General features: G+C 35.7%; 1 protein-coding gene across 2 annotated transcripts in view; it reads left to right on the top strand.

Moving 5' to 3' along the window:
• TLL1 (tolloid like 1) overlaps window positions 1–15,228 on the top strand; it is a 174,767-nt gene extending 159,539 nt beyond the window's left edge. For both annotated transcript variants that reach the window (XM_080675292.1, XM_080675293.1), the window contains 3 exons: window positions 4,232–4,445; window positions 10,557–10,807; window positions 12,015–15,228. In XM_080675292.1, coding sequence (XP_080531418.1) covers window positions 4,232–4,445; window positions 10,557–10,807; window positions 12,015–12,146 — 597 coding nt within the window. In that variant the 3' untranslated portion in view covers window positions 12,147–15,228. The remainder of the gene's footprint in view (window positions 1–4,231; window positions 4,446–10,556; window positions 10,808–12,014) is intronic.
• The last annotated feature ends 1,016 nt before the right edge of the window (window positions 15,229–16,244 follow it).

Raw genomic sequence — 16,244 nt, 5'->3', positions numbered from 1 at the left:
ACAAAAACAAAACAAATAAAACTGAAACAAAATTCCAGGCAAGGGAACATACAGTAATTAGTTTTATTTGATGTTTCATAGCCTAGAGTTCTGCTAAGTTCCATAGTTGTTATTTATAGCTTCATATATGGGATATTTTTAGAAAACAAAACACCTTCAAATGTCATATAGTTCTCTACCATAAATCCATAAAGAGTGTTATTTAATCAAAGTTATAGAGGGCTCACAGGAAAAAAAAAGAGCTTTTATATTAGAAGACTGGGGTTTGTATTCCACTGTACCATTTTTTCCAGTGGCCTCTAATTCTTCCAATATCTTGCGGGAAACCAAATGACAGTTCTTACCCAAAACAGGAAAAGGCAAAAGATGGCTCGGGACTAGGGAGCTCTGAATCTTATTTCACAGCTGCTCAAATTGCACCAGTCTCTTTAATTCTCTTAGATGGTCACCCTGGCTAAATTTTATGTCCGCATTCAGCGCTATCATTTTATTATCTTGTCCTTTGTGGATATATGTAGTGACACTGAATGGTCTTATCCTTTAGCCAGTGCCTGTATTTTCAATAAAAGCACCTCCACAGATGTCCATATGAGGGGCCTGCATATGCAAGCCTGGCTGGTGGCCAGCTAGGTACATTAGGCTTTCTTGTGTGTTCCAGAAACACAGTATTCTTCCCACAGCCTAAAATGAGAGTTCAATTTTATTTCCTTTGAATGGGACTCCTTGATCTCCTGGTTTGTCTTATGGGAAATACATTAAGATTTCTGACTAGAGCTCACGGTTATTCACTCTTTCTAAAACCTAGATTAGGCAGCTTAAAATCATAGAACTACCATAATGGAATGAGTAAGGTTTAAATTTGAATACCAAAATGTCTGTATAAAGTAGTAGTATACATGCTTAATAAAAATATTTTAAAACCCCACAAAAGAGGGTAGTGTTGCAGTAAAACTCAGAGTTCCTTACAGCTCCATACATCAGCTTTGCTAGCTGCCCTGTCTTCATTGTGAAGGTGAAGGACCTGTGGGGTATCTAAGTGTCTTTGTGGGGCATTGCTGTAACATTGGTTCCTGGTGGCTGGAAATGTTCACATTCTGCATTACTTAGATATAGAGATTCATGACTCCGAGTGTGTCATAGCGTAAAGCAATAAATTGTGCATCTCACTTTCTCTTTGGAAACTCTAAAGAGTATTTTTAAAGATTTCTGATTTCCCATGGGCTCCCATAATACTTTTCTATGGCCCAGAAATATTTTGTATTGAGGCAAAGTCACTATTCATGGAGGTCCCTCTATGTGGATGCCTCGATGATATTTAGGGCCAGATTAATGAGATCTCAGTATGTGAGTTAGTCATGTTTTGCTTGTGTGTGGTAGAGCATTTAGGTTAGGCTGACTGCTGGGAAAGGACCACCCAATCTTTGCAGTTGACCTAACAAGCTGCCACCAATTCCAAGAGGAAAATTCATTAATACCTTAATGAATGAGAGTTGTTTGCATTGCTTGAAAATATGTCAGCGACAGAATCTTTGCCTAATTTGATTCTTATAGAGTCAGTCTGATTCCATTAGTAATTTGATAAAAAGCCGGAGCCAGTTGGCTCTGGACCAGGTGTCAGTATGCCCCCCAGCCCACCAGCTCAATGCCACTTTGTGTAATGTTGCTCTGCTCTGTAAAACAGATGTTATGATTTACTCCAGACATCCTGCATTTCATTAAGGAGTGAAGTAGTCAGTTATCTCATTCACTTAGTTTTCAATGGACCAATCAATGGACGGAACATGTGTGGTCTGTAAAATCTGATCCCAGGTTTAGCTTTTACTTAGAGTATATGCTTTAGAATGCCATTACCCCCATCACTCTCACAATTTTCTCTTCTACACATTATGTTTCTCTGTTCTTTATGTTTATAGGTGGATTATTCTGAATCACATTCCGAAGGGACAACTACTTGTCATTGTTTTCAGATATCAGTATTTTTCTTCTTGAAATACTGTTGATCTTATAATTCAGAAGCTTCATATAATATGTAATAAATTTATCTGGTGCAGTTAAGCCAGTTTTCGCTCATTGGTTTTTTTAAGGTTACAAACTGAAATTAAGACTGTAGATGTGGCCCTAGCTGTTTTGGCTCAGTGGATAGAGTGTCGGCCTGGGGACTGAAGGGTCCCAGGTTCGATTCTAGTCAAGGGCACATGCCTGGGTTGTGGGTTCGATCCCCAGTGGGAGGCTTGCAGGAGGCAGCCAATCAATGATTCTCTCTCATCATTGATGTTTCTATCTCTCTCTCTCTCTCCCTCTCCCTTTCTCTCTGAAATCAATAAAAATATATTTAAAAAAAAAAAGACTGTAGATGTGTGCACAAGGATGAGAGAAGCTAACTGAGAGCAATCTCCTGAGAGACAGAAAAGCAAGCAGCCGCTTGGTCAGCTACTCCAACAGCATTTTCCCTCGTGGGTTTGGCCATAAACATGGCATAGGTGTGTAGGCAAATGAATGGCAGACTTATCCAGACATTCAGCCAACCATCCATTTAGGTTCTTCTATGTCTCATGTCTACTCTATGCCAATAGATAATAGATAATAATCAATGACAAACTCCTTCAGTGGCTGCCTACTTTGAATATTGTGTTTCAGGATAAACTGTTCACTATATTTTTCTGCACCACTTTTTTGTTTCCAGTGCAATTATTTTTAATATGTTTTTATTGATTTCAGCAAGGAAGGGAGAGAGAGACAGAGATAGAAACATCAATGATGAGGATCATTGATTAGCTGCCTCCAGCACGCCTCCTACTGGGGATTGAGCCCGCAACCCTCATTCCCTAATGCATTTTAATTTACTCTTTTTAGAAATTAGAATTCAATGGAATGAGACATGAAAGATCAGCCCTCTTTCTTTTCTTTTATTTTTTAAGTACCTTTCATTCCTTTCTCCTACACCCTAATTAATATAAATTGTTTCTTTCATTTTTTTCTCTTACTCCCCCCAAAGTCAGAAGTGATAGTAGACGGTGGTGTGGTATGGAACTGTGGCCAACACTAAGGGAGAACTCTTCTTAGTCACTTTTTCTTTGAAAATTATAAAATGTATGTCAATTAAACTGAGCATTATGATTACTTCACAAAATTGCACTAAAGAAAACATGTATATAAAAAGTTTATGTGCAAATATTTTATGCATCAGGGATTATAGCAAAATTAATTAATTTTCAAGTATATTTTATATTTCCTCAGGTTTCTTTTATTTTTTAGCTTTGCTCTATAAACTTAAATAGTAGTGATAGCTTATTTTTTTGAATGTGTGATGGTTTTTTTGGGGGGGGGAGAAAAAAGCCTTATTTGGTAATTGTGAATAACCTGGAGTACCTAGAATTGTTAATTTCAATGTTATTTTCAGTCTATCTTAATCAAACTTTTCTTTACAACAGTTAATGTATTATACACATATTTAATGAATTTTTTATTTTAAGATTTGCAAAAACATGCACATAAAAATTACCACACTGGTAAACTAGAATGATTTTTAAATGGCAAAGCATACTAAACTTTGTAAGATTCCAAATATAAAATAAGTGTACCATTTGTTTGAAGAGTAAATTTTAAAAGTTTAGCCCAAATTTATATTAGTTTCTGACAATGTGGGTTATAAAATCTAAATAAAGAAATATATAGTGAAAACTTTCTTTGTTTTAGTTATTTCATTAAGATTTACTGCATTTAATTTTTGTCAAGATATGATCATTACTTTATGGATTTTTCTTCTTGGTTTAGGTGCCTGAAAGTAGGATGATGTCCAATAGTATATGATCATCAAAACCAGAAAGAATCAATGTTTTAATATAATGGTTTAAAACTTTCTGATACATTCATAAAATATTTGGAATTAAATTTGGAATAAAATATTACTGTGGTATTCTAATATGTCTAAATACTGTTGTAAATTTAATTGCAATAGTAGAATTAGTTATAATAGTTGAATAGTAGACTTTCAAATGGAGTTATTACATTTTTTTCTCATTTTGTTTTCCAGAGCTTTTACATTTTATTGATTTTATGGCCCTTTCAATAATATGCTATATGTATTAAATAATTTGCATGGCCTGAACATATTTCATTGATCTGTATTTCTGCTTCAAAACCCAGAAGCCACTTTTAATAATACGTGACTCCCTTCCTTTTTTCCTTCCTAACTCCCATCATTCGTTCCTTTCTTTCTCTCTTTAAACAGGCCTTTAGTGAGTTTGAGATAGAGCAGCATCAAGAATGTGCTTACGATCACTTGGAAGTATTTGATGGACAAACAGAAAAATCACCAATTCTTGGACGACTATGTGGCAACAAGATCCCAGAGCCCCTAGTGGCTACTGGAAATAAAATGTTCGTTCGGTTTGTTTCTGATGCATCTGTTCAAAGAAGAGGCTTTGAAGCTACACATTCTACAGGTCAGCAAATTAGGGCCCTGCTTCTCTTTTCTGACTAAGGTCCAGCTTTTCTCCCTGTGAATGCAGTGGGTCCCATAACAAGATCCCACAACAGCGTAAATCTCACTGAAGCACCCTAGAACCATGCCGCATCCGACCTAACTAGCCTTGTCGTTGATGAACATTTAGGAAGAAACCCAATAGTTTGCTCTGATTCGTATTCAGATGCTGAATGACCAAGTGGAACTACATATTTCTAAATATTTCTATAATGTATTATTAAGTGTAACAGTTTGATTTATATGCCATATTTAACAGATAGAAATTTATAGTTTGGTATTCAAAAATTATGTGTTTTCTAATTCCTACTGGTTAGTTTCGCATTAATACATTTTTTAAAATCAAATTTGGCGATCATCTCTCTGTTTTATAGAACCTTATTTGTTTCCTCTTTTATTTGGCATGAAACACAGAAGTTCTGTAAACCTAGTCACTAATATGATTTACAGATTACAGCTGTTCTACAAGTCTTTAAGAAATAAACTATAATTTTAAAAAATATGGATAATTTTAGGCAAACATGTAGAATAGTATTTTATATCTTGGATCCAATTTAATAGTATATTCCATAAATGTCTAGGAAATGTCATTTTTTTAGTCTTTTTTAAAAAACAAATCAGTTAATTGCAGATATTTACTAGAGTCACTTAGCTTATAGTGACATCTAGTGGCATTAACTATGTCTAAGCTGTTGAGACACGGGAGAAATCTATCTTGGTGTAGAACAGTATAAAATGTCTACATCAGCGATTTTCAACCTTTCTCATCTCATGGCACACATAAACTAATTACTAAAATTCTGCAGCACGCCAAAAATATATTTTTTGCCAACCTGACAAAAAAATAGGTATAATTTTGATTCCTTCGCACTGAACAGCTATTGTGTTGGCTGTTGTCATATTTTTATTTGATAATCTAAAGCAAAAAAAGTCAGTGCCCTTGACTTAAATAGTCAAGTATTGCATGTTTTAAATATTCTTGTAGCCCACCAGTTTAAAATCACTGGTCTACATATTTATGAAACAATTTTAGTGCAGTAATTTTTGTAACAGTTTTATGCTGATTGCTTTTATCTTTCTGTTTCATTTTGTTTTAGAAATTTTAATTTTAATTATTTTATTGTCCAATATTATTTTTCACTCTAGTGTATTTTATTATAAGCATTATATTTACATTGAAGGCTGTGAGAATGTGGATATTAATTGTGTCAGGATATTTATCTGATTCATAGTAGTAATAATTAGATTCATATGTAATATAAAGTAATAATTTTTCATGATTAATATAAATATTTTGGTTTGAGAAAAATCTTTCATGGACCATAAATTTCATATTAATGAAGGATTTTTCATACATTTGACATTTACTTTTAAATATTTTTCTGATAACTTGTCATGTGTTGAAGGAATTTGGAATCCCATTACTCTGTCAGTATTTTTCTAACAGTAGAGAGGTCATGGTAGATGATATTCTGGCTATCACAAATTCCAAGAATGCAGTGTGAAAACATGCTTTCAAAACTTTCAAAATAGCTGATGATATAGTATTTTAAATTATCTGAGTATAAATTCCTTTTTCTTTTTTTTAGCTTTGTAAAATTTTTCTTTAATAGGGAAACTTCTCTTTGTACTTGTCGTAAATGGAAAGTAAAGATTATGTCGGTACATCTGGGCTCTTGGTCCAACTATGCCATCACTTACTGGGAATTTGGGAAAAGATACTGTCTTTGGATCTCAGTTTCTTCATCTGTAAAATAATAATTTCAAAGTTTCTTACAACTACAAACTCCATGATACCTTAATGTGCCTGGCATCTGCTCATGGAGTCTATTTGCAGCGTTTATATTCCCATTAAGAATCTATTGGTAGAATCTAATTCTCTATTTTTTTTGGAAATTTAAAAAAATATTTGTTGTTAAAAGTATTAATAGGTCCTCCTTTTAGGCTCTTTCAGCCCGCTCCCATCTCCCCTCAGGTCCTCACCACCCCATTGTCCCTGTCCAGAGGTTATGCATATATGCATACAAGTTCATTGGTTGATCTCTTCCCACCCACCCTCCCCTGCCTTCTCTCTGAGGATCAACTGTCTGTTCATGCTTCTAATTAAAGTTGATATTGAATATTATATTAATTTCAGGTGTATTGCATAGTGATCAGACATTTATATAACTTACAAAATGATACTCCCAATAAATCTGGTACCCAGTACTTTAGGCACATACATATGCTTTACAAACATTGAATGCTCAAAAGAGCCATATGATATAGGTATTATTTTTATTTTTTTCAGAGGAAGACATTGAAAATCTAGAGAAGTTATTAATTTTCAAAGAATTCTAAAATTATATTAAAGCATGGATTTTATCCTAATTCTGTCTCTAAAGGTTATGTACTTTTACTGTAGTATATTTTCTCCTAATGTACAAATTTTGGATTAGAAAGGAAACTGATAAAAAATGGATCACTATTATTTTAAACAATAGGTAGAGATTGAATTCTTCCTTATCTAAGTTTTAAACAAATCCTCAGTCCAAAAAAACCTAACTGATTAGTCTCATTTTTTTTCCTGTGCAGTTTATACCCATTCATAAACCCCTGAGAACAACCTCGATCTCATTTTGTTAAGCAAAATGTGCCGTGATATTGTCCTATCCAGCTCTGTCATCTCAGAAATGAGGATTCTGAGATTACTAAACTTAGATGACAACCACATAACACAAAAAATAACAGTTGGAATTAGAGTCCTGGCCTTCCAACTTCTTATCATTTGCTCTTATCAAAACTTGTAGGTTTTTTTCTTTATGTATAATTTTTTTGCCCTCATTTAACCAGCTTTCTTGGAATTTTCTGGACAGGTTTATTTTATACTGCTACTTACTAGCAGCCACATCTTTTGAAAAATTCTTACCAGTAATGTACTGCCTACTATGTATTTTTCCCCAGAGCTTTCTTTTTAACAAGTTTTTTTTCATTCTGTAGTTTTTCATCAAATATTTATTTAGCACAAGCTTTAGATAGATATGTAAGGTATTAGTAATTTATGAGGGAAAATTAGGAACTCAAGGGAATTTATAGGAAAACTAGAGGCTTGGTGCACGGAGGGTTGGGTCCCTCAGCCCAGCCTGCTCCCTCTCCAATCTGGGACCCCTCGAGGGATGTCCGACTGCCCGTTTAACAGGCAGTCAGACATCCCTCTCACAATCCAGGACTGCTGGCTCCCAACTGCTCGCCTGCTTGCCTTCATGATTGCCCCTAACCACTTCTGCCTGCCAGCCTGATCAACCCCTAACCACTCCCCTGCCAGCCTGATTGATGCCTAACTGCTCCCCTGCCAGCCTGTTTGCCTCTACTTGCCCTCCCCTGCAGGCCTGGTCACCACTAACTGCCCTCCCCTGCAGGCCTGGTCACCCCTAACTGCCCTCCCCTGCAGGCCTGGTCCCCCCCCCAACTGCTGTCCCCTGCTGGCCATCTTGTGGCCATCTTGTATCCACATGGGGGCAGGATCTTTGACCACATGGGGGCAGCCATCTTGTGTGTTGGAGTGATGGTCAATCTGCATATTACTCTTTTATTAGATAGGATAGAGGCCTGGTGCACGGGTCGGAGCCAGCTGGTTTGTGGGGGTGGGGGTTCCCTTTGGGTGTGGGGAGGCCTGGGCGAGGGGCCTGTGGAGGTTTGCAGGCTGGCCACGCCCTCTGGTGACCCAAGCAGAGGACCTGGGATCTGGGGTTTATTTATCTTCTACAATTGAAACTTTGTATCCTGGAGTGGAGCCAAGCCTTCTGCTCGCTCTGTGGCAGCAGCCATTTCTGTTGGGATTTATGTACCTTCTATAATTGAAACTTTGTAGGCTTAAGCGGAGACCAAAGCAGGCCAGGGCTTCAGAAGCTTGGCTTCCTCCATCACCGTGGGCAACCCTAGCCTCCTGCTCTTTCCAGCTCTGTGGCTGCCACCATTTCTGTTGGGATTTATTTATCTTCTATCACTGAAACTTTGTATCCTTGAGTGGAGGCCTGGGCCGGCAAGGGCAGGCAGAAAGCTTGGCTTCCTCCATTGCCAGGGAAACCCAAGCCTCCCTCCTGCTCTCTGTGGCTGCAGCCATCTTGGTTGGGTTTATTTGCATATTCCCTCCTGATTGGTGGGCGTTGCTGGTGGGCGTGGCTTGTGGGTGTAGCAGAGGTACAGTCAATTTGCATATTACTCTTTTATTATATAGGATAGGAATTCTCACCTCTGGACAGCTTACAGTCTGATAAATTAAAATGATTTTCAGACGTTTCTGAACTTATGATTGTAGGTCAGTTTCTACTAACAAGACAGCCAAGTCCAGTACTATATCTGTCCACCGTTTTGCTACATTTATAAAGTGCTTATACATTATTTACTGCCTTCTAGAATACATATAGCTATTATTAGTGGGCCCTGAAGTATGCATTTTAATTTGCTTCCCTAAATTTATATTTTTCTATACAATTTAAATTTTATCCACAAGAAAAGCTTCTAACATTATGAATTTTGAAACCAGGTGATTGGAAATACACTTTAATATAGCTTTATGGCTACTTTTCCTCAAGCAATAGTGTCCAAATCCACCGGAAATGGACTTTATTAGAAAATCGTGTTTCCCCCTCACAGTAGATCTGGTTTCTTGTAGGTCCAATTTTATTTTAATCAGGTAGCAATGTTATTGTTACAGTTTTAAATAAATGAATTGTAAGAAACAAATCTTCCCAATAAAAAGAAAAATCTGGTGTATTCGTTGAGAGGATGCAGCTATAATACAGGGAAAAAAAGGAGAAATGTGGAGAGAAAGTTAATGTTTTAAAACATGGCATGGTCTGGTAGGACTTTTCTGTAGCACAAATCATCATACTTTCAATGCCATTTAAAAATCAAATGATACATTATTATGCTCCTTAGAAAGGAAATTATTTTTATCTAACTCAATTAAATTAGAATGCCCACCACTGAAAGCACTTATAGGTCAAATTACAGGACCTCTCCCGGAATTTAATACTTTTTCAGGAAATGAACAACTTGTCTTCCCAAATTAAAATTAAGGCCACCCCTGGGCTTCTCTTCCCTTCTTTACCTTTCTTATTGAGCTTCATTTTCCATTTCCCAGAATTCTGTAGAAGATGCTCTGGGAGCTTGCAAAGTGTTTTCAGTGGATTTGAAGATGGTATTGCTGACATGCTAAACTACTCTGTTTATATTTTGCTGACTTGGTAAATGAATAGGGATATTTGCAGGAAATGTGTTTACTATATTTTGCTACTGTTATGAATCGTAATGTAAATAACTGTGTTTTCCAATGGTCTTAGGCGACCCTGCTAGCGGTTCTCAACTTGTGGGTCGTGACCCACAGGTTGAGAGCCACTGCTGTAGAGCCTAAGAAAACACAGATATTTACATTACGATTCATAACAGTAGCAAAATTACAGTTATGAAGTAGCAACGAAAATAATTTTATGGTTGGGGTTCACCACAACATGAGGAACTGTATTAAAGGGTCGCGGCATTAGAAAGGTTGAGAACCACTGTTTTAAAGGGACCATGTAAAATGAATGATTGAACATATTTCAAAAGCCACTCATAAGCAATTGCCCCACGCTGGCTATTATTTCCTGCTGATGGAAATGTCTCCCAGGCCAATCATATCTCTTGCATACAATAGCCAAATGTTCGTCCTTTAAAAAGTTATCCTGCAGACTAAATTCTCTCTCCTTTTTTTCATGGAAAATTAATTCCAGATTTATTGTGTTGAGCTATCCAAAGGAGCTCATGGGACTCATAGGGTCCATAGGGTTATTTGAGTGATTCGTAGGAATTCAGTTGTGTATTGAAACATATAAACAAAAACGGGAACTTTTTAAAATATTTTAAGTCATTTTTTTCAAACTATGCCATTTTTTTGGTTTTCAATAAAATTGAATTATAATGCCTTCTGCCATTTGCAGATAGAAATAACTTCTAAATTTAGAAGTTAGAGAATGGTTAGACTCCATTGAAATGGAACTTGGACCTGTTAACACTCATTGAGCTTACTTGTCTCATTTTTTCCTTGGGGCAGAGTGCGGTGGCCGACTGAAGGCAGAATCCAAGCCCAGAGACCTTTACTCACATGCGCAGTTTGGTGATAACAACTACCCAGCCCAAGTCGACTGTGAATGGCTGTTAGTGTCAGAACGGGGCTCGCAACTGGAGTTATCTTTCCCAATTTTCGAAGTGGAAGAAGAAGCTGACTGTGGCTATGACTATGTTGAGCTCTTTGGTGGCCTCGATTCAACAGCGATGGGGCTTGGTCGATTTTGTGGATCAGGGGTAAATACAGTACCAACAGAATACTATAGCCATGATTAAAAATACCTATTGATTCATGATTAACATATGTAACATACAGAACAGCGGTGTTTTTATTTAAAAAAAGTGATTTATTATCAGTGTCTTAACACATTATAACACGCCTTACCACTTCTTACCACTTCTGGTGAATTTGCTTGATAATATCAAAAGAGACAGAGGAATTCAGTAGTTATAATTTCTCGTTACCGTCCACATTCTAACTTTTATATTCTTGGCTTTATAGTGCAATAGATATTTAACTTTTTAATAATACAAATGGAATATAGATATTTAACTCTTTAATAATACAAATGGAATATACTTAAACACACACATTAGACAATGTTGTCACCTTCCTAAATTAAAGCATACAAGAAAAACGAATATGCACACCATTTAGATTGACATTCTCTTTTCAACAAATGTGTTTGGTGGGAGTGGATGGTCCGCCACAGGCGTGCGGATCAGTCAGATGTTATGCAACTGCTGGGTGTCACTCTGCATGGGACACATTGGCAGATACAGGCCAGAGCATGTCACAATGAGAAATTAAAAAAAAAAAAAAGGAAAGCCTCAGTGCTTTCTTTCCCAGAATCCTCTGCATCAATATCAAATCTACATACTCAATATCTGAGTATATATATTGTTTTGATGACATTATCCCCAATTTTTTTATTGTCTATCAGTAGCTATTGCTTAATTGGTACTATTAAACTCCTGTCCAAATAGCAACTGAAATGAAAACAAAAACCTTCTTGGACTTCAATTATTAAAACAAGAAGGAATGCAAAGTTTGGATTCGGGAAGTGACTCTGCCTCAGAGCAGCTCCTGAAACAAGTTTACTAATATCTCTTCATCCTCTCTGAGCCTCACTTTATTTATTTGTAAATCAAAGGAACTTGGCTTAAAAATTTGGGCACAAAACACCAAGTTCCAGAATTTGGACAGACTTAAGTATGCTCAAAGCCCAGCTACATTACTGACTAGCTGTGTGAACTTGAGTGTGTCATTTGCTTCTCTGAAACTCAAGTTTTCTCATCTGTAAAATGAAGAAATCGCTCATATCCACTTTTCAAGGTGTTAGGAGGATTCAATTATATACCCCCCAAAAAGTTCCCAAACATGAATTCCATTAAAGAAAAAGTGACTCATTCTATTGTTTGTTTGTTTGTTTGTTTTCTTCAGCCACCAGAAGAGATCTATTCAAATGGGGATGCAGTTTTGATTCATTTTCACACTGATGACACAATCAACAAGAAAGGATTTCATATAAGATACAAAAGCATTAGATATCAAGATACCACGCATACCAAATAACCAATACCAAAACCTCCTTCAGAAAAGAAAGGAATGTGCATAACGGAGAGAAGACATAGTTTGTTTTTTTAAATGAAGATATTAGCACAAATGTTTTATATAATAAAACCAAACAGAAGAAAACTGTATGACCAGAATTATCTCTGTACTGAACGAGAAGTTTGCAGCGAACCTTGATCAGCATTGCCAGGATATTTGAACTCCATGCTGATGGTATAAATAAAGCTGGTGGAAGGGCATGATGTGCTTCAAGGAAGACTCCACGAGCTTTTGTTCACAGCTTGACACAGATGCCTCACAAGTCAGACAATTAGGTTCAGAGTCTGTGGCCCTGCAGAGTGTTCTTTTTGACAATTTTGCAAGATTTGGGAGACATAAAAGGATCTTGCAGGTCATAAACTGGAAAACCCTCTCCTTGTTTCTTAGGATAATTGCTTTGGCTTTGTATCTTGGACACAGTGTAAACCAGATCCTTGTAAAATGTTGTGAAATAGGAGTCTTAAGAGGGTGGTTTGTAATTTAAATTCAGGTGTGTCCAATGTCTGGAAACTGGGATATTTCAGCTTCATTATTTTCATTTGCAGGCCAGATCAACCTCTTTGAAACATAGATCATCTTGAGACCACGTTGTTTTACTGATATTTTGACAACTTTGAAACGTCAGTAGTTTCTATTATAGCAATTAAAATCTAGACATCATTTATTGAAGTGCTGAAAAGTGCCCAGTTGATTGGTAGACTCAGTTCTTTCAGCGAAAGTACTGCCTTTTCACACCAAATCCAAGAAGCCGTGTGCTGTCTTATGAACTCTACGAAGAAAAAAAAAAAAAACTCCCAACCGTGTGAACAGGATTCTTCTAAATGAAATGACTGTCTGGATGGTTCATACTCAAGTTACCACTGCTGCTATTGTCTTTCTTTTGTTGTTGATCTGTCATAGTTGTAGTTGTTATTGTTGATGTTGTCATGGTTAATGTTGTATTTAAAAAAAATGAAATGAAGCAGAAGTAGGCCTTGTAAGAATTGGAAGATATCTCTCTCTTTTTTTTTTTTCTTCCTGGGATTCACTTTAAGAAAAAATGCAATGTTGGAAAAGATTTTGTCTCTGAAAGACTTTCTCTGGTGCTATTTCCATGAACATTTTATTAAACAAAGTTTTTTACTTTGAGCCAACCACCTGTAGACCATGAATGTCTCCCTCTGTCTGGCTGGTGGCATTTGAAGACTAAAGACTTGTAAAGTGTATCAAGAGTATATCATCGCAAGGGCAGCACTTGTCCTGTGGAACAACTACTTATAATGCCTTAGAATTCTTGCACATGATCAAACAGATCCTTCTAGAAACACATCTTTTGAAATATTGAACATAATAGTGTATGTTAATTAGCAGCTCTATGAGGAAAATCCATTTCTCTGACGGAACATTGGGTATAAATATGTTGACCTGCTTTTGTTGTAGAAAATTATTTTCTGCTTTAAAGCTATGTGTGTTTTTAATATTAATGTATGTATATGTGAGCTTGTCTGAATGAAGCTGTAAGAAGGTGAAAAGTAGTGGATGGGTTTGAAAAGTTAAAATTTATGTGCCAAGTTCTACTAGAATCCTGTGTGAAGTAGCACCTTTCTTAGGCAGTTTCATGGACAAATAATGGGAACTTCTAATTATTATAGACCCATTAAAAAAATGGCTCTTTCCTTCAGAGAAACTCTATTTTGATATTTTTTGATGTTGATTGCTCTATAAAGTAGCTTTGTTTCTGTTAGCTGTCCATGAATATTAAACATTTAATAAAATTGGGTATTTTTCTTCATTTTTACAAAATTAAACTATACACACAGATGTAGTTTATTTGTTCTGTTGTTGTTGCTCTAAAGAATCTTTTCCTGCATATGAATTATAATATGTAAATACATCTTTAAAACCAATCTTTTCATCTTATCGAATGTTACTTTGGAAATGTGTAACTATTGCCTGCAACATAATGAGATTTTAATGGAGCTGACTTATTCCAGTAACTTCTATATTTTTCACTAATCTCCAGTTAGCCAAAATTTATCAGGAATGGGAAAAAGGAACGAAAAAACACAAGAACACCTAGTGTACGACACTATGCCCAGCCTGGGACTGGGCACACGCTCTAGCTCTTTTTAACCTTGATGCTCCCTTTGACAGCTGTGATAATGTTCTCATTTTCTAGTTCAGGACCTGAGGCTCAAAGAATGCACATAATATTCCCAGGGTCACAGTGTAGTCAGATGTTGAAAGCCAGCTTGTCCCTTCTAAAAATCTGTGCTTGTCCTACAAAATGTAGTAGAATCAATCTTAATATATATAAATAGTAGATTTTTTTATGATGAAACTTTTCCACATTGAGTAAATTATAGGGGTGAATTACAGTAAAACCTTCAGGATAAAACTATTGTTCCTTTCAGAAACAGCATGGCAATTTGAACATCAACTGTAGATAGCTTCAAGGACTACAGTTAGTACTAGAAATTAAAAAAAATAACAACTATAGTTTGAAGTTAGTAACCATGGGCCTTTTGTTAAAATAAATAAATTATTTTATTTGCTGTGGTAGGGAAATGTAGTGTTCTACTTTATGAAATATTCTGGATATTCCAGTTGACAATTAGGCTACGATGTGCTGCTTCAACACAACTGAAAAGTTAAAGTTAAAAGGTATTTAGAAAGCATATGGAGATGTTATCATAACTTTAGGTCTTGAGTGTGGTCATTAATTTTTATTGTATCTTTTGTCATACCAGTTCACTGCATACTAATTTATATTAATTCCACTTTGGCTTAAATGTGTTGTTAAATGCAAATACAGACAGCTTCAATGTTTTGTTAATAATTGTTAGTTACTGTTCTAGAATTTTATTAAATTAATTTTGTAAATTATTTTCAACCCCTACATTAGTATATTGGTTGTTCTATTTGCCACAATTCTTACTCCTATGCATCCTGTACACAGAAAAGAAACTGTTCCCACTTCATATGGTTTTATTAAGTTATTTTTGAAAGTCATTAATCTGGTTTATTACCATGCCTTAATGTACCTGAATAAAACAACATTTTTAAACAAATTAATGAGAAACAACAATTATATTTTTGAAGTTTCTAAATGTTTCCTATTTATATTGGCTGGATTTTTGCTATCAGACTAATTTTAATTACAGTGTCATACTCAAATTCTACTCAATTTTGTTTTTAAATATCTTAGTCTCCTTTATTTCATTTATATTACTACTGTATTTTTATGGGAAGCCTCAAATAGGAAATTTTATTCTTCCATACAGAAAATCTCTAAAAGCATCCAATGATTAATTATTATTCTTTAAAGAATAATAAAAGTTATTTTTAAAAGAAACACTAATTACAGATTTAGTAAACTACAGTCGTGTGACATGCAAAATGACTTTTACTTAGCAATTATCAAAATGTTTGGAAATTTTGTTCAGTGATAATGGGAATAAGACTTACTGTTTGGAAAACATTTAATACCACTTGTTAAATCTGGCATGGGAGGAGAAACACAGGAAAAATAATTACCTCCTAAAGTTTCATAACTTGAACTACAGTAATGCCTTCTTCTTCTAATCTCTCTCTTTTTTTTTAATCCTCACCTGAGGATATTTTCCCATTGGTTTTTTAAGGGAGAGGGAGAGAGAGAAAGAAACATCATTGTGAGAGACACATTGATTGGTTGCCTCCTGTCCCAACAAGGCCGAGGATCAAGCCTACAATGAAGGTATGTGCCCTTGGCCAGAATCAAACTCCAGACCCTTCAGTCCATGGGCCGATGCTAGCCACTAAGCCAAACCAGCCTGGTTTGGCTTATAAGAAAAAATGTGTAAGATGAGCTTATAAAAAAAAAACATCTGGTCTGTGAATGAATGGAAGCATTTTATGCCTCAATACATAGTGAATACTTAGTTTTTAGCCTTTTAGTGTTGTTACTATAAAATTGAAAAATTTTGTCATTAGCTTAGAAAAAAAATTGGCCAAGCTGGCTCTGATACATGATGAGATAATGTTAGTCTCTGAACTTTGTCCAGCCTTCAACGCAACCATCTTTCACTATCCACCATTGTA

This window comes from Plecotus auritus (assembly GCF_963455305.1).
Source record: "Plecotus auritus genome assembly, chromosome: 6".
Taxonomy (NCBI): Eukaryota; Metazoa; Chordata; class Mammalia; order Chiroptera; family Vespertilionidae; genus Plecotus; species Plecotus auritus.
Note: the sequence above shows the minus strand (reverse complement) of the source record. Positions and strands in the feature narration are given on the sequence as shown.